Here is a 19,829-nt window from a genome sequence, read left to right on the forward strand (position 1 = left end):
CCAGAGCAAGGTTTGTCATGAATATACTTACGGTCAGCCTGCTTCTAAATCTGATGGACAGATCTTGAGATTGGGTTAGAGGTTATTCTTTCGTTATTTGGATGCAGTATTCTTTCTGTAAAACTCTAAATCATCTCTTCTGTTTCTAACTCTTGCATGTTTTCTGACGTTCGGTTTTTACTGTTTTTGCATCTTTCATTACTCTTTCTCCCCCTTCGTTCATTTCCCAATTCAGTGTTTACCGCTAACTGCATCTTCCAGATCTCTAATTCTCCTTGTCTTATTTCCCTTATGGCTTACTCTCTCCCCTGTTGCACCCCTAACATCTCTTTCTATCCCCTCTTGCAACTCTGTTGTGTCTCTTCCCCTGCTTCATGCAAGATATCACATCTTCTTTCATCTCTCTTACCTCTTCCTCTCCCCTGCTAACACCCTGATATCTGTGCTGCATTCCTCCAGCCTCTCTTTCTCCTTTGCTAGCCCCCTCGTTTCTGTTTCTCTCCTTCTTGTCTGACCCTCATGTTTCTCTCTCTACTCTTCTGCCTCTATCACGTCTTCGTTTCCTCTGCTGCACTTCTTATATCTCTGTTTTTCCCTTTTTCATCCACCCTTCATGCTTCATGTGTCCCTCTCTTTTCCCCTGCTGCACCACTCTTGTCTCTCTTCTTCACCTCCTGCTGCATCTTCAGGTTTCCCTTATTCATTTGTTGCTGCACTCCCCACTGCACTTTCATGTTTATCTTCCTTTTCCCTGCAGCAACCCTCTCATCTCTCTTCTTTCCCCTTGCTGCAGATGATTGACCTGGGCCTTCTGCTTCATCCTGGATCATATTTCCGTGACCTGTGGAACATTTTGGATTTCATCGTGGTCAGCGGGGCTTTGGTGGCATTTGCTTTCTCGTAAGTATTGAAGAAAAGGTGAAATGGAGTGTAGAGATGAGATAGGGCTGGGAGAACAAATAGGGTATGGGAGACCTGAGATCGAAAGTTAGAGGATGGACAGCAGGGCAGGTAGAGGAAGTGAGCAGGAACAAGAACATACATGAGAGTCTTAAGCTATGAGTCTTGTACTGATGCAGGCCGAGTGACACCGTCTTCAGCAGGTACCAAAAGTACCACAAGATTAGGTACTACAAGATCCCTTGGGCCATTGTGTTGGAGAATCTGAAAAATCAGGTTCAGCTCTGCGAGATGACTAACCCTTCGACTTTATTCCAGTGATGAAAGATGGGCAGAACTTAGAGGTTTAAATTACGTATATATGTTTGGGTGCATTTTAGAGGGCAGGAGAGGCGTTTCATTCCCTTGCCTCCTCCCTCTCACCACACCCTCAAGTCTGGCTGCCCAGCCTTCCCAACAAATGCACTATACATGTGTGATGGCGACTGTAGCTTAAGGAAATTGTGTGATCTTGTATAGAGTGTTACTTGCAGGACATATTATTGTGCTCTGGAGTGAGCCCTGGAAACATGCTGCCACTTGGACACACCTGCCATGGAGGATCCATAGAGCTCAGATCGGCAGCTTGTATCTTCTGGTGACATGTTGGTGAAAACAACCTGCCCCCTATGTATGAGGCATGTCAATTTATGTTGACCTATGAGACCATTTGTTCTACTGTTGTAAAGTCATCCAGAAGTGCAAACCTCGTCTTGTTGCACTTTCGTATCAAATTACAGACCTGGGCCTGCCACTAACAGTGAGCTTGTAACCTCTACTGTGCAAGCACTGAGCCCGAAGTGCCAATTGTCCATGCACTGAGCCTGGAGTATCAATTGGCTAAGCACTGAGTATCAATTGGCCAGGCACTGGGCTTGAAGCATCTACTGACCAAACTCTGAGCTTAGAGCCTCTACTCATGAGGCATTGGTCAGAGCATGAACTAACTAAGCACTGAACTTGGAGTCTCCAGTGACTAGGCAATTACTTTGAAGCACTTAATGGAAAGGCATTAAGCTGGGAGTCTCAACTGACCAGACAGTATGCTTGGGGCTCTACTGAGTAGGCATTGATCTAGGATCTTCTTCTGACTAGGCATTGAGCTCAGAGCGTCTATTGATCATATACTGAGTGTGGGGCATCTGCTGCCCAGCCACACCATTAGAGTTTTTATTTACCAAAAACTGGCTGTTGACCCTCCACTGATCACTCACTGATTTGAATGTAGCTTCTGCTAATCAGACTTTGCGACTGTGTAGCACTTAAACCAAAGTTTTGTTTACAAAATATTTAAAGTGCACTGTGGTCCTCCCCAATCATCCACCACCTTTTTGACCAGCCTCTTTCTATCATTACCTTAAGAGTGTGTTAGGCTAAAGTATACAAAAAAAGTGGTGGATGGAATGCTTGAATTAATCTCAGCCACTGGTAATTACTTCAGCTGCATCCCATTCTATTGTTATTTTGCACACCATGTCACCTCAATTGGACACAGTTATAGGCTAATCAGTCTTGACCTTGCTCCAGTCGGAACAGTCCAGCCTGAACTGCCAAGCCAGGTCCTCCATGAACAGGAACACAAGCAACCCAGGACCAGTTTTGCCCTAAATATGGGCTCATCAGCCGGGTACAGATTAGTTCCAGTGGCTGTGTACATAGGACCCAGGTCTCGGCATACCCGTTCCGTTTAGGGCGACACACTAAAGTATACAAAAATGTGATGGATCGAATGCTAGAATTAATCTCAGCCACTGGTTATTACTCAGGCCACATTCCAATCCATCATTATTTTGAACCATGTCACCTTAGTTAGACCAAGCTATATGCAAATCAGTCTTGATCCTGCTCCAATCAGAACAGTCCAGCCCAAACTGCTAAGCCAGGTCCTTCCCGAACTGAAACACAAGCATCCCAGGACCGATTTCTCTCTAGTTATGGGCTCATCGGCCGGGTACTGCTTGGTCCCAGTGGCAAGCATGCCTTGGTTCATCCAGAGTAGTGTGCTCCCATTTGTAGCTTTTGACTGTTTGGTTGTATCGTTCTACCCGCAATCAAGTCCCATGTATGAGAAACTCACAGTACACTACACTGTTTATCACATTGAAATCCTTAAGTCATACCTTCATTGTTTATCGAACTCGGTCAATTTTTAGTGCACCAGGGTTTTTTATGCTTTGTGTCAGCTCTCAAGTTTGAGTCTGTCATGTAATGTACATTTTTGTTTTCATTTTTAACATGGGGGAAATATTTGACCCCAGGTTTGCAGTCCCAGTATAGGAAGATGTACGCACCATGCGGGGATCAGGAGTCCCAAGATTTCAAAAATATAAGCCAGCATCACCCCATCCACCTTTCTGTGTGTTGATCTTCTTGTTTGCACCTTGCACAGTGTACCTTTCTCCCTTCTGTCCCTCTCTTTCCCTATTAAAGTACTCCTCCTTCCGCCTATCCCTCCCTCTTTCAGCGTATTATCTGTGTTTTAGAAACGAAAGCTTGTCTGTAATGAAGTCCTCCTTCCTGTTTTTAAAGTCCTGTTTTTCTTTGGATTTGAAATGTAGGTCAGGTGCCAAGGGAATTTAAGTTATAGTCCTTTGTTTCTTTCAGTGTCATAGAATCAGAAGAAGGGCTATTATGCAGCCTTACTTGTTATTTGACCTTCCTTCCACATAGAAACAATAGAGCTATAATTAATAAAAGGGAACATTCCATACTGTCTGTTTTTTGAGTCTTCATTTTCCCTGGCTTTGGTGTACCAAAGCTTTTTCTCCAAATGCATCAAACCCAGAGCTTTTGACTTTATCAATGCTTGTTAATCTAGTTGACATTCAAGAAAATACTCTATAGTCATTCGTAGGGCCCTATTTAGAGTTTGGCGGATGGTAAATAAACATGGTAGATGTTCAGTTCGCTGTATTACAATGCCCTACAGCCTATAGAACTGGAAATACTGTGGATGTGATATCTGAAACATTTAGTATTTCCCATCCTCCAAGCTCTTAATAAGGCCCTTCATCTTTAATCCTATATTTCTGTATCAGAAGTACCTAGATGGTGACCAGTGAATAGACTGGAATGTTGGGGCACTGTGAAGATAAATGGCAAGGGCAGATATGTGAACAGTGTGTAAACAGTTGGTGGGGTCCTGCAGTGCAATTTCTTTTAATAAGCTGCTTTGTCAATGAGAAGGATGTCGAACGAAAATTCTTTGCCCTGATGTTGTTACAATATGTAGTTTGACTTTTTCTTTATAAAGAAAGTACATGACCAGAGATCCCCTTTAATGTACTGCGCTTTCTTTGTTCATGTGGCTTTATATAACTGTTCTCCTACATGTATGCAATATTTCTCTATGTTCAAATTTATGTTCCAATACAAATATCTATAAGAACACACATGCACATATATATTTATACAAATAGTGTATCTGTAGAATGCAGCTCTATGTAAAATGTTTTTCCTTTTTTATAGGAGGACTCTCTTAGTATACACATGTGTAATGATTGTCTCTGTTTATATATGTACAATGTTTCTAAAGGATGTTTTCTTTCTTTGTAGTCTTTATGTCTTGAAGTCCCCAAGTATCATTTTCGAATTAGCATGATTTCACACATCAGACTGCACACAATGTCTACACAGATATATCTATGGTGCCACCAGATTTCCCCTTTCCGAAGCTTGGACCCCACATGAAGTTAAAAAGGGCTTCATACATGCCCTTTTGTTGTGGGTTTTGTACGGCACCTCACACACGCTGGCACTTATGCGTTTTGATGATATGTGCTTTCTTTCAATTAGTTTTTCAGTCCTAATTATAAGCCCTCCCTAAACCTTCATGTCCAGGTGTTGCAAGAATTGTAGCAGTCTAGGTGTACTGACCAGTGACTTCTAGTTGGGTCACAACTGCTGCAACGCTGGTTATCACCTCAGAGCTCTTCAGTGACAGAGAGAATATCCTGAATTCTGGTTCTGTTGGTTTGCAGGAGGTCTTTTATTATTTAACCACTGTAATTTAAATTGAAAAGTAATGAAAAGATAAAGCCATCTTTCAATCCTTAAACACAGGACTGCAGCTTGGCATCACCTACTATTGTTTGGTGCTTTGGATAGCACTTCACATGGCAAACAAATACTAGAAGAAAGTATAATTTGAAAGAAGTCACTTACCTTACTACAGCAGTGCTTCTGTGGATAGAATTGCTGATTCTTAATCCCCCACTGACTTCCTCTTGAAATGGCCACAGAAAGATTTTTATCACAATAAATCCTCACTTCATGATGGTGGGTGGATCCACATGGTAACGTCGGTGGAGGTTCTAATGTGACTCCTCTTCTGGTGTCCGTGAATGTGAAAATGATCCAGGTTTAGTCTAAAAGTGACAACAATCCATAGCACAATGCTTCTGCTGCCAGGGTCCTCTAGAAACATTGTGCCACAAGGTAAGTAATGTCTTCTCCTACTCTGTGCACATGTACACGATGTATCTCTTCCTCCTTCTTTATCACACTCCATACATACATCCAGTCGACCACTGTATGTAGGTAAGCCTCACCCTCTCTCTCTCACCTTCTTTCTTCTTGCTCTCTTTCTCTCTCATGTATATGGCCTATCTCTGTCCTGCATCTTTCTTACTGTGTCCCTAACTCACACATTAAATATGCACACGTGCAATGTAGCATATGTTCTGTAACTTTGTGTTTGTGTACATAATGTTTCTTTATAAAAGTGTATTTATTGTACAGTTTGTGTATATAGAGTGTATCTATGTGAGTGCCAATTACTGACGCAGAAGTTTTTTTTTTCTCTCTCTCTTGCCGTGATCTATTTTTCTATCTCTCTCTTTCTCTCCCTCTGTAGGAGTTTTTTGGGGTAATACGATGACACCATTTTTTCTTCCTTCTCTGTTTCTTGTCTGTGGGCATGGGCTTCCAGCCCTGCACTTTATGTGCACCGAGGTCTGCACCCATGAGCCAGCCTTTACAGGCATACATTCATTCCATACCCTGTTTCTGCCTTCCCCGACATCTGCTTCACTTCTCGCCTAGTCCTCCATCTCATTTCTAGGTCCCTATAGCCCTGGATGCTTTGTACATTAAACTGCAACAAGCAGGGCAGCACGCTCCTGCAGCGAGAGAAATCATAGACACCGTTTCCAAGATGCAGCATAGATTTCTTGGCTGACTGTGCAGTTCCTTATGTGTTACAACAATCTCCTAGGGGTCCCTGCCTGAGGCATACTGACTGCTCGCTCCCTGATGTTGAGATCTCTGCGATGTTGCGCATTACTGCATCTGCTGAGAGAGCCTCAGCCATCAGCCCAGACAGCACGTAAAATAGGGAGTCCAGGCATCACTCCTTACTGTACTTGGTACATACAGCCGAAGTGGTCACATTCATTTAAGATTCATAAGGAGACACTGAGTCCTATATTAAAAAAGTGGCTTGTACCACTTTTATGTTCCATGCCGGCTCATTTCTTATGCATCTTACCTGTGATAGAGTAGAGGTGGCCAACATAGGTTCAGAAGTACAAGAGATGTGTCAGATTTTTATGATACCTACTAGGGGTGGGTGAAGTAAATTACAGTGCCTGTGAAGTCAAGAGAATTTGAGGAACTTCACATTTCCGAGTAAAGAGCAGAGTCCTCAACTTCACCCAAGGTGAAGTTTCACTTCATCCGACCCATTCCCTGCAGCCAGATGCCCCTACCAACATGGAGGGAAGGGACATTAGCCGTTAGAGAACCGTGTTTCATTGGTGACAGTCACAGCTAACGTTGCCATGAGTGAACAGGGGAAAAAGAACAGTTGCTTTTTATCAGTCATTTCATCTTCACACAAAGCCAGAAGTCCTACCCTGGTACCTTTGGAAGCAGGGAAAATGAGTTATATGGTGCTGCTCAGACAGTGGTAAGCAGCTGTCCAGTGGCACACCTGTGGCCATGCATGGCTGCAGAAACATTCTCACTGCTTCACAGGGCCCCTTTTATGTCTACTTTTATAAAACGATCTTCTGGAATGTGTAGTGTCTACCCACAATCTGTATTCCTTTTCCACTTTTTAGATCTGGGTTTTGCCAGTACAGTCGTCAAACATCCCTATTGCTAACAATATATATATAGAATGTGTTTTGGGTCTGTCCCTTTCAGTCATTAACTTTCTTTAACCAGCCTCTTTCAACCATTGGCTTGAGAATTTGTCAGTTAAATCTTGAGTTATCACTGTAGAGAATTCAGCTTACATCATTGGCTGTTTTAGTGTATCCTTCCTCCTCCACCTAAGTGCTTGCACTGAACTGCCTGAGGGATACTTTAGAGCAGTAGCCCTCTGTATCTGCTCCTGTTGGCTCCCTCCCAATCCAGTGTGCTAACCCTATACGTGTTATCATTAAAGCATGACTTCTTAACTTGGTCAGTGCTTGCTTTGGAACGAGACCCACATTGACGCACAGAATAACCCAATGTTTTTAAGAATTCACAAGTACATGACCAACCTGTGTAATTATAACAGCCTTGGCACTGTTGTTTTATGTGGTAAAACTGTGTGTCATTCTATCCAGTGAGATAATATTCCACTGTTCCTTTAGTCACTGAAGTAACATATCACTCTTCCTTAGTCCAGTGGAACAATGTTTAATTCTTCTTTCATCCAGTGAAGTAATACATCCCTTATTCTCTGTCCATTAAAATACTATGCTGTTCTTCCTTTATCTAGTGAAGGCTAGGAGTATGCCATTCTTCCTTTAGCCAGTGAAGCAACATGTCCCTCTTCCATAGGTAGCGAATCATCAGTAATATATCATTCTTTTTCTAGTAAAACGTGTATCGCTTTTAACCATTGGGGTAATATGTCACTCTTCCTGTAGCCAGGGAAACTTTATGTCACCATTCTTCTATGAAATGAACACAGTCACCTTTGAAGCTGTTTCATGCACTTGAAAGGTCTTTTGCTGCAGCTTGATTTAGTGGGGCTGTGTGTCCTTCTTGCTACATGCAGAAGTGAAGTCTTCTGCCTTCATGAAGTAAGAGTCTTCCAATCGTCCAACATGCATTGGGCCAGTCTGCCACCCTTTTGTGTCATAGAAGTGTAGATCTACCTTTGCGCACTTTGTCAGACTGTCTTATCTTCTTGACTCCAGTGACTCCCTTCCTTCAATTAGTGGGACAATCTGTTGTTCAGCATTCATGAAGTGGAGCCTTCATTCCACAGAGTAACCAGATAGGTGCTGTTCTTTTTTGAAGGTCTTAACACTATTGACCTCCTCTTTTCAAAGCAATTGTGCTCCTTGCTTTCTATGTCTAGAATAGTTGGCTAGCTGTTCACCTAATCCTGCTTGCAGTGCAAAGAAATTAGCTCCAAATCAGCCCCATGCTAGGACACACAAAAGGTAGTGATGGCCGATCACCTTGCATAGTGATCTTCATTATGGCCTGCATGGAATTAGGTGGTAATGGGCCGTCCGTTCCCCGTGGTGGTGGCATGGGTTTGTAAACTTACCCAGTCAAGAGTTATAACCACTTCTACAATACAAATTGGAAACCAGTGAAATAGTAAATTAAGCCCTAACAGTGTTATTGCTCTATTCATGACATGGCCTGCCATTGAGTCCCCATCCCTTACCCACCATTCTCCATTTTGTGTTTGTCTTTCTGTGAATCACACCTTTCGTTTTCTATCAATGCGCTGAGTTGAATGTTTACCACCCATACAGCCTTCAGTGATATTTTGTGCTTGAGTTCTAGGAACCCTTTAGTCACATTTCTGGGTGAAGCTCCATCCTGTCCTGGGAGTTCATTTATCATGTTTCTAAGTGAACTCTGGCTCATAAACCACTCACTTACCTTTGCATTCTGGATGCCAATAAGACACTAATGATACCTTCACTGGCAGGGTGAGGCTGAAGCGGTGTCTTCCATTCTGACCACAGTGAGCTCAGCAGACCCTCTTGACTAAATTTATTCATTGAAATCTGGCACCAAACTCTGGATTCTCTGCAATGTATGTACCCCTGCTGGAACGGGAGCTGTACATCCCTGCCCACGTTTGGTGTCCAGGGCAGAGGTGAAATTAGGCCCTAACTTACTCTAACTGCAGGGATGCTGCTCACTGGTGGGTTTAGAAAGGCCACCATTTCATCCGCATCCAACCCCCATGGGTGGTAGCGAGAACAGACCTGCATGCCTCTGAATGCCCAGTAGAGCATGCCCTGCTGCATGAGTTGTTTAGTCTAGATTTCCTAAAAAATCACCAATGTACTAACAGGAGATGCACTTACTTATTTATAGTTCTGATGTGCCAATGTTTAGATTTTCATATATCCAATCCTGTAAGTACTGACGGAGGGACACTGGGGCCCAGTTGCCCAGCACAGTAATCCTTCTGTGAACGGCTGGTAAACACCAACTCCATGATTATGCCCCATATATTTTATTCAGATCTTGGTCCCCAATGCCAGCACTACAGAGGTCCGCTCATGGCAGCATCTAGCAGACGAAATGCAAACTGGGAACCTGCACAGCTCTTTGTACACTAAATGCTCTTGAATTAGGCAGTATGCTCATATTCCCACCATATTCCAGATATATTCTCCTCCTCTTAGCCAATGGGGGTTCTAAAAGTTGGAATGTGCATGGTACTACACAAAGGTAACATCTAGGAGCTAACAGTGTGAATTAAGTATAAGTATTTAATATTGAAGAAGCTCTAACCGTGTGCCTTATGGGGTCCAGTCAGGGTTGCTGCATTTCCTAACATTTTGTATTGATAACCTGAGGGAGTGCAGTTTATGGTTAAGTTAGAGATAAATCACCTCCGATTTTTTTAAATTCAGGGTTCAGGAGGGTCGTGGCAGCTCATGGTCCCAGCGATGGCTGCAGCAGTTCCCACACTTATTCATTTTGTGGCGCAGCAAGTGCTAATAGCAACTGAAAATGTGACCATCATCATAGTCCAGTGAGCTTTGCAATACCTCCAAAATGTTTGCACCGTAAAGTCTATCAAAGAATAGCAAAACCACAAATGTGTGCACCATATGGTCCAGAGAGGGCTGCAGCAGTTTCTAAATATTTGCACCTGGGGGTTCTGTCAGTTGTCCAGTTGCTAAGCTAAGGACTGATAGCACCTACTAGAGAAAGTCTTTGCAGTGTTTGGCACATGTCATCTTAAGAATTCATCTATTTCAGTACTGATCTGTATGAAAGCACCAAATTGTGCAAAGTAGATAAGGTCTCCCCTGCATAAGGATGCCTCAAGGCTGATGCGGGATGGCCACCTCAGCTTCATCCTGTAGGGGACACTGCTGCATTTGACAGAGAAGTATCCCAACGTTCATCCACAAAAAGACATTGCTTCATTCTGGGGAGGCTAGCACTTTGGCAATCTGCTACGGGAGGACACATCATCATTATGCACCTGTAACCACTCTAGATCGATGCTAGAGGACTCTGCATCTGCCAGAAGATTACCACTAAAGCTATAAGCTAGAGGAGGGCACTGATCACTTCAACATTCAGTCACAGATCACTATCAGCCAGAGTAGTTGATCACCTCTTGCCCTAGTTGTGTGGCTCTCACTCAGTCGAAAGAGATGACCCTACCAGCTCCCAGCTACAGAAGTCAAAGTGTCACTCAGCAGAGATGACAACTCCACCTGTCAACTGCAGGGGGACTTGCTATTGCTCAGTGCAGATAATCTCTCAGCTACAGGTGACTCATCTCTCATATGAAATGTCCACTCCAGATGTCCAGTGGAGGAAGGCACTACATAAAACAGAGAAGATGACAATTTGCGCTCCAGACTGCAGGCCCCTCATCTCGCCAAAGTCTTTGGAACTCCTGCTTTTCTCTGCTGCGGCAGGACACTGAATCATTCACAGTAGATGGCCACTCTAGCTCTGAGCTGCATGAGGACACTGCATCACTCACATTAGATGACCACTGCAATTGCCAGGTGCAGGGCAGTGCATCATTTAGAGGAGATGGCCTACCCTGCTTTCAGGCTCAGGGTACTGCACCACTTAGATGAGACTGTGAATCCAATTCTCACAAGTTAGAAGAAATTACCACTCCAGCTACAGATCACTTGTCCTCTCTGAAAGGATTACTAGTCTATTCCTCGCTAGAGTAAATCCAGAGTACTAACCATTCTAGTTGTGCATGTAAAAATAACACACTATCTCTCAGAGGGGAAAACCACTCTAGCCCTTGCCTGCAGAACAACAGTGGCCACCATTTTAAAAGGGTGCCTGAACCCGATGAGGCTATTGCCTAGTTGCAGCATTCACCTCTGGGGCCAAACCTAATGGAAGCATCACTACCATGCAGCTTTAACCTAGTGGAAAAGATGCACCCACCCGATGGGCAAAACATGATGGAGGCGTCTTTCAAATGAAAATTAAACCACAGGACTCCCCTGGAGAAGGACTCAAAAAGTGGCAGTTACTTTTGGAAACCTGATTCAAGCAACTCTCACCTTGGGTTAAAACCTAATGGAAACACTTCGGAAGGAAACCTTATGAAGGCTGTATAGCTCTGCTGCTAAAAGTGACACGATCACCTAATGAATGAGTTGTGAACTCAACTAGAGGTACATGTCCATAGCCCAAGAATGATACAATAGCATATTTTTGCCAATAGAAGTGAATAAAGAGCAGGGTGATGCTACAGAAAACCCACTTAACTCTGGGTGCAGAGTAGCAATGATGGCCATACTTTTTAAGCTTAGACTAGAACTTCAAAGACTTTTTAAAGTATTCCCCAATATAGGTAGCACCATTGTGAAACCATGCACATTTGCCAACCTAACAAACTTAGGGCAGTTGGGTGCATGATTTGAAGGGCTCACCTACCAACCTCCCAAGAGCATATTGGTATTACAGGAAAGTGTAGTTTGAGTGAAGTGATTGTAGGACCTACACATCTCTGCACACAGTGATGACCCCAGCAGCTCAGATGATGTGCTCTTCTCAGTACCTGCATCGAAAGTGCAGTCCAGCCCCATGTGCCCTAGAAAATACTCTCTGACTGTAATATTCCATATTTGGAGGCTATGGTTTAACTTTATGGTACACCTGCCCATTTCGGATGTCCCACCTAAAGATCGAGGTGAGCCAGGTAAGGGGTAATGAGGGCCTCTTGGTTCCTTTCGTCATTCAGAAATTCAGTAAGAGGAGCTCTTGTATACAGACTTTCACCCTTAAACCATTAATCTCTCTCCTATGCAGAGGGACTAAAGGCAAAGACATCAACACCATCAAATCCCTGCGAGTACTGCGAGTCCTGCGGCCACTGAAGACCATCAAGCGCCTGCCGAAACTGAAGGTTCGATCCTGTTGAAGTGGTCTAGTTTGTCACTGGGTGTATATGGAAGGGAGAAAGCAGGGGAGATGATGGGTTTGGATTCTTCAGAATCACAGCTGCTAAATATATCTTTCTCTCTCTGTCTCTCTCTCTCTCTCTCTCTTTCTCTCTCTTCTCATCAGGCTGTCTTTGACTGCGTGGTGAACTCTCTGAAGAACGTCCTCAACATCCTTATTGTGTACATGCTCTTCATGTTCATCTTCGCTGTTGTGGCTGTGCAGCTCTTTAAGGGCAAATTCTTCTACTGCACGGACGAGTCCAAGGAGCGTGAGAGTGACTGCAGGTGAGTGAACAGCAACTGCGACTGTGGGACAGAGTGACTGTGCAGATGACGTTCACAAGTGGCTTCAGGTGACTGAGCAGCCTCTGGAGACTGAGACAGAGTGACTGCAGATGTTGCTTATTTAATTTGAAGCAACAGGGAAACACTGGATTTTCAGTTTTTTTTGTAGTCTAGATATCTGATTGTTTCCATTTTTTAAACTATTTCTTTGATATTCCATCGCTAGTGTGTCTTTGGGTGAGCATGTGCTGTTTAGTTAAATGAATGAATAACTTAATCAGTTACTGCTTTTCACTCACTGCCCTGCCCTCTCCTGGTGCCCATCCTGATCATGTTGACCATAGGGTAAACTCTTCAGACAGCCCCACAGTCACGATAAGGGAACTCAGAACCTGTAGATAATTAGGGGCAGATTTACGAGCTCCTAGCGCCTCACTGCGCCTCATTAGTGGCATTTTTTTATACTGACGAGGCCAAAATTGCTGCACCAAAATTACAATGTGGCGCAATGCATGCATTGCGCCACTTTGTAACCCTGTGCACTACATTATGCCTGTGCCAAGCATAATGTATGCAAAGACGGGCATTGCCCCGTTAGGGGGAGGTGAAAAATGGCTCAAAGAAGTCCAAGAGATTTCTTGGCATCATTTTTCTGGCGCTTTTAACGCCTGCTCAGAGCAGGGGTTAAAAGGAGGCACATCATTGTTTCCAATGGGGCTCACTGGGCTTTGCAGGATTAGCATCAACATGTTTTATGCTAATCCTGTAAACCTCCAAACTAGTGTAAACATTTTTAACACTAGTTCCCCTAACTACCACCATGGTGCGCCGTATCTTAGATACGGTGCAGTGCACACGTGGTGCCCTCAGAGAGCCGCTAAGGGGCGCAAGAAAAGTGCTGCTGCACTGGATGCAGCTCCACTTTTCTTAAATCAGACCCTTAGTGTTTGCAGGATAGGGGAAATGGAGTGGGTGCATGCATCTTCAACTTCCCTTCTTAGAACTCCTGACTTGAAGACATGGTTACCTATTGCTAGTCGCTTTTGTAGGAGATCTCTTCCCTAAAGAGACCAGAATGGTGTGGTATGGGTGAGTAACTGTACATAGACTCTCCAGGCACCATTTTGAAATGAGTTCTACTGGATGCATTGCCCCCTACACAGTTATTATTCTATAGAATATACCAAATGTTATAGTACTGAAGTTCTAAGTTTTCAATACATAATGACAATCGCAATTAAATTCTATAGGGACTGGGTGGGAGATGGTATGTATTCTTCAGTGCAAGTTAAAGAGTGTAGTGTCAAGTTCAGGAGATGACAGAAGGAGATGGAAGCTGCAGACCACTTCTACATAGCTGGTCCTTTAATGGTTGCACTCCAGTCTGAAGTCAACATCCCTTTGTAAAAATGCATTTTTATTTATTATACTCCTTTTCCCATATACTGAGAAGAGGACCAAATCTCGTGGAACTTCATGAATTGATAATAATCCTTCAGCTTGAGCATAATGTCAGCAGGTTGTATCCCAATGTAATTCAATAATGCCAGCAAACTGGATGGTCACAACCTGAAGAGTTGAGGTGGGGGTCGTCCCCCAGATATGTACAGAGATAGGACCTCATCTAGAGTTTGTCAAAGAAAGTACTCTGTTGCAAAACTGAAGAAGTACTATCTACACAACATTCAAGGTCCACCCACATGATTTAGAGGCAAGGGGGCCTTTAGCATGTCAACGATGGAGCCTGCTCCATCTCCAACATACTCCTCCAGTGGCCCAACAGAATATGGGCCATCAGAAGTTAACACTTAACACTGTCAGCCCTTTTTAGAGTGGATGCTATTATGTGTTTGTTTAGTATCCAAACAGTAAGAAAAAATAATGACCCACACAACATGGGAAGGACCTCACATGTTTTGGGTGCCATTAGTTTCACAATGTTCAATAACAAACTCCTTCTTTAGGCATTTGTTTTTGAAAAATGTAAAAGTCTGACACATTCCTATCATGTTTGACATCAGACTTTTACAGTATTGATGGGAACCACTGTGATGGTGATTCCTGACAATATTAAGAGATGTCTGCCCACACACATCTGTAAATTTGGTGGACGCCATGACCGTCAGATCGATGAAGCATTTTACTCCATTACCCTGATGGACATACAACTTCCTGCCATAGTCTAAATCAGGCCCTTAGTTGTGAGATCTACTTTTCCCAGCAGAAGCCTAGGATTACAAAAGTTGATATTGTGGCAATTCTATGGACTAAGGGTCTAAGAGTAGAAACGGATGAGGAAATCTGTCAGCTTTAGATATTAGTCTCTATATGAAAGAAGCAGAACTTTTCCAAATGTCAACTTTATTTGGCTCTTAGTCAAGCCTGCCTCAAGATTGGTCTTTATTTACTGCTCCTGGAAATTATAATTTACAGAGATTTATGATGTTCCTAAATTATGTTCTTTAATTTTTAAGAGGAAGGGCATAAATGAATACTGGAGGAAGGAAGACGTTTTGGGAAAGGAAGGTGGCAATATGACAATATAAGAGGAGTGTAGTACCTCTGTCCATTCTACCATTGAGTTCTGTGGAATAGCCTGTCTGTTCCATAGAGCTATCTGAGGTTTTCATATTCAAATCTTTGTAAGTTACTGATCGATTACCATTCTTGGAGAGAGGTTTGAGGTGGACTTTGAAATACAGTCCTCGGGGTGGGTTGGCACATCAAAGGGACCCTTATTCTGGGAGCTGCCTAAAATATAGAAAAGGCACAGTATTAGTGTCAGTCACAGATTTCTTCTTTGCTGAAATTGCTTGGGTCTATGGATGGGAAAGTGAATGTTGCATTCACAGGGAAGCTGGATTTATTTCCTTGACTCTCTATCAAGCTAGTCCAAGCGGTCCTTCTATCAAAATTGTGGAGCGAATGTCTGGCCAGGGTTGAAGTTAGAGTACCCTCTTTTGGTGGTCATTTTGTGGTTAGTGAAACACTGTAGTGTTTGCCAAAGTAACTTGTCACAATGATACTTAGTTACATTGCGAACATTCATCGAGATTGGAATTGTGTGGTTAGTAAATGGCATGGATTTCTACAAAGTATGATAGCTTAAATCACTGAAGACTGCTTTGCGAACGAAAAATGTGGAACATTAGGGCAGATTATACAATTTGGCAATCAATGCAAGTGCCTAATCATATACTCGCTTATGTTCCTTCCTTCTATAGGGGTCAGTATCTTATTTATGAGAAGCACAACGAGATTGAATCCCAGTCCAGACAGTGGAAGAAATATGAGTTCCATTACGACAATGTACTGTGGGCCCTGCTCACGCTCTTCACTGTCTCTACCGGAGAGGGTTGGCCCACGTAAGTAATGATAGCTACTTGAATTCTAGGTTTGATGAAAGTTTCCAAATACCTCTCATTCTCATCATTAATGAAAGACCTGATATGTTCAATTTTGGTGTTTATCATGTAAAGAAAAGGGGATGTGAACTTTACAAAATAACAAGCCCACATTAATATACTTTTTTATTACTGTTTTCCTAAAATCATCATTTTTCAAGCATCTTACTATAAGATCAGACCATGTGCTCAACACAAAATCACTTTTCCAGACCGTGTCCTTCATATAGCCACACCTCATGATAATATTATCAGTGGAACATAGTTTTTCTTATGCATAAAAGCATCTCAATTACCCCAAGGCCATTGCTCCATGTCCACTGTTTAAAGAAACAGGGTGTTGTCCATGTGAGCCACAATGCTGTGGACGAGTCCCTTGGACGTGTCAGATTTCAGCATGCATAATGCACCCTATTATGATCTTCTTGTTATTTTGCATTCTCTAGTTCTGAAATTGCACACAGAGAATTAATGAGCTTATTTTGTATTTTAGGGTTTTGAAACATTCTGTGGATGCCACCTACGAAGAGCAAGGCCCAAGTCCTGGCTACCGCATGGAAATGTCAATTTTTTATGTGGTGTACTTTGTGGTGTTCCCATTTTTCTTTGTGAACATCTTTGTGGCGTTGATCATTATCACATTCCAGGAGCAGGGAGATAAGGCCATGTCGGAGTGCAGCTTGGAGAAGAATGAGGTACAGTGATGAGCTTCTGGCCAGAACACACATTACTTATCATGCAGGCAAAAATTAATGGCTGCGGTCCAGAGTGGCAAGAAACAGGTTCATTTGTTTCTCAGGAATCTGGATATAGAAGAGGGGGAAATGGCATTTAGATTCATGGTCCTTACCTGGAATTTGTTTTATTGAGCATAAAGTGAAACAGTATAATGTCTGGGTACCATTTAGGACCTTTTTTTAGAACATAGTAGAGAATTACATTGTGTGTGAGATCTTTGTCAGACCTCTTTTGGATACATAGCCAAACAGCCATTGTGATCCTCCTCAGGGTTTTACGAAATCTGGGTAATCCAAACATCCATGTGAGTGATGATAGCTCTCAAGTTCATTAACTGTATAACCTGATGCTACGTTGGAAGCTCGTTATTTTACCTGCCTCCATAACACTGACTGGTGGTAGGCATAAACTTTGTCTTGCAAATTCTATTATGTGTGGTTGTGAACTCATCAACTTATGCTGCTAGCGTTGCCTATTCACCTAATGTTTTTTTTTAAATGTGCAATATTTTAATGTATTTTCTTAGGGATATGTGTTGCTGAACTAGTCAACTTAGCATCCATTTTAAGTATGCTCTGGCAGAATAATAACCAATAAAGTTGATAATAGACATGGGGGATTTCTAAATGGCAAAATTGCAGCACTGTTTAGAAGTGTACGGTGTTCTGGCGGGGATCTACTAATCACATAAAAACACTAAATGTAATTCAGAAAGTGATAATGATGCCTAGTATGTCACTGGTTATACACAATTTGATCTTGCACCAAGAAGATTATACATGTTTTTAAAAAATGGTATGGAGATGCAGCAGCAGTTTTGAGGAATTTAGCTTGGACAAATCAAGGGACCCTTAGACTAGGTATACTCCTAAAGCTAATCTTGTAAAGGGCATACTCATGTAACCTAAAAACAACCCTTTCTGTGTATGGGAAATATTGAAGTGACTGCTTTTGAGGGATCTTGATATGTGCCAGCTATGTTCTTGTCAATGTCACTCCTGCTTATATACAATTTTCCTCCTTTGTAGAGGGCATGCATCGACTTTGCAATTAGTGCCAAACCACTTACTCGGTACATGCCACAGAACAAGCAGTCATTCCAGTACAGGATGTGGAAGTTTGTAGTGTCTCCACCATTTGAGTACTTCATCATGGCCATGATCGCCCTCAACACCATTGTACTGATGATGAAGGTGAGTGCTGGTCTGTGTTCCTTCTTTGTGGAGCTGCAAGCTGCATAGCCACTTCGCCGGGACTACAGAAGTGCTTCTGCTGAGGCTATGCCCTTTCACCCCAGTCATGTCTCTTTTTAGTAGGCTCCTGCACTGGGGCTACTGCAATACTGCCACAATGTCCAAACTCACTCTCCAGTTCTAGTAACTCTTTGCTGTTGCTGCAGTGTGACCACCTGAGTTGCCTCCTCTTGCAGAATTCACCCATGGAGACTGGGCAATAGTCATCAATACTGTTTCTTTTCACACTGACCATCCTTCTGCTCCTGGTTGTACTGTAGTCATGCCTACTCTATGGTTATTAGAAAGTTGTATGCTCTTTGAAAAGACACTACTTGTTGCTACCAGAGAGTAGTGGGGTTTTACCATGTCTGATACCAATTTTCCCAGTGTTTCTGCTAAATGTTTATTTTGTGTTGCTCAGAACTGAATTAATAGAAGAATGGCTTAAGCAATGGAATGATTTTCCAGTAGGACAGCTAAAAGTGCACTGAGTGTGCTCTTGGAAGTTCCAGTAGACTATAAAAGGCAGATTATGATGGGTATACTAGATTCAATTAGTGGATCATTCCAGTAGCTGTACCTCTCACATAGATGACTTGGTCATATTGCTCAAAGGTAAAAAGTAATTGTAGATAATAATAGCAACCAATGAACAGTCATCAATCTAGGCAGGATAAACCATTATGACTTCACTTCCGATACCCAAATACAGTGCAACTCTTGAAACTAAGAACAAACTCCTGAGGGAACAGTTCATTTTACACATGTAAGATGGTCCATAAACATAAAACACTACATTGAAATACCACTTATCCTCATATGCTGGCCACAGTTTACAGTAACACTGGCATTTTCACAAATATCTGTCACCTGGTGTGCAATGTCTGAGCCACCAACAATAAGAATTTATGAGAGATGATTTTGTTAGTAAACAGTGACTTAAGATAGCTGCTGATCATGGATAACTCTTTGGACACTAATCCATTGTTTTATTATAGTCAAGTATAATTCAAACGCAACACGAAGCCAGTGTATACTGGATCAAAGAGGCAACGTTTGTGTTAGAAAGGACAAATTAGCAGGCTAAAGAATTTCAAAGCACAGCCACAAAACGTCACTGCAAGGTTTAACCTTCACTAAGTCAGCAAAATACTAGTTCTGCAGATCTTTATAATTAACAAAAAATTTGCAACAAACTCACATAATCAAAGCTTTTAGCAAAGAGGGGAAAGCCAAGTCTAGTGTCCCGATCAACTGTATATATTGTATATGATGTGTTTTAGCTCACAATGGAGCCTTCTTCACATGCTTTCTTGGCATACATTTACACTGTCTCTATGCACCGCTTAAGGGACATATGTCATTGAGAAAGTCATATAATACACATAGTGCTTATTGTTCTCTGTTTGTAACAGTGGCTCTAAACAGAGCTTAAAAAATGAAGGCAGAAATGTACTCAGTGGTGTGATCAAAGTAACTGGTGAAATGGGCAAATTTACATCTGAGAAATTCACCAGAATGCTCAATTATACCAGCAACACTCATCACTAAACCACACCCGGCGTTTGTAGTCCCACCATCCCCGAGCTTGCCCGACCCAACCTGAGTACAAAAGTGACTTGTATTTCATGTTGGCCGAGCTCTATGCCGGCACCCAGCATTGTGTCTCAGAAGAAGGCGTTTGCGCGTGCACAGATTTGCTCCTTATAAGAGCGCCTGCATTGCACAGAACTGACAGCGCATGACATCACAACAGTGCATTCCTCTTTAATAACCACCATCTTACTGACTCTCATATGCATTATATTCTTAGTGTATCTTTTACCTAGATGGATGTAACAGTAGCACATTCCTTCCCTTTTTCCATACTCGCT

General features: G+C 42.6%; 1 protein-coding gene across 1 annotated transcript in view; it reads left to right on the top strand.

Annotated features, from left to right (window-relative positions):
* Window positions 1-19,829, top strand: part of CACNA1B (calcium voltage-gated channel subunit alpha1 B) — an 856,833-nt gene that overhangs the window by 679,442 nt on the left and 157,562 nt on the right. The window contains exons 24-29 of the mRNA XM_069241492.1: window positions 794-900; window positions 12,160-12,256; window positions 12,418-12,578; window positions 15,803-15,943; window positions 16,476-16,677; window positions 17,749-17,913. Of these exons, the coding sequence (XP_069097593.1) occupies window positions 794-900; window positions 12,160-12,256; window positions 12,418-12,578; window positions 15,803-15,943; window positions 16,476-16,677; window positions 17,749-17,913 (873 nt within the window). The remainder of the gene's footprint in view (window positions 1-793; window positions 901-12,159; window positions 12,257-12,417; window positions 12,579-15,802; window positions 15,944-16,475; window positions 16,678-17,748; window positions 17,914-19,829) is intronic.

Source organism: Pleurodeles waltl, chromosome 6 (assembly GCF_031143425.1).
Source record: "Pleurodeles waltl isolate 20211129_DDA chromosome 6, aPleWal1.hap1.20221129, whole genome shotgun sequence".
In the NCBI taxonomy this organism is placed as follows: domain Eukaryota; kingdom Metazoa; phylum Chordata; class Amphibia; order Caudata; family Salamandridae; genus Pleurodeles; species Pleurodeles waltl.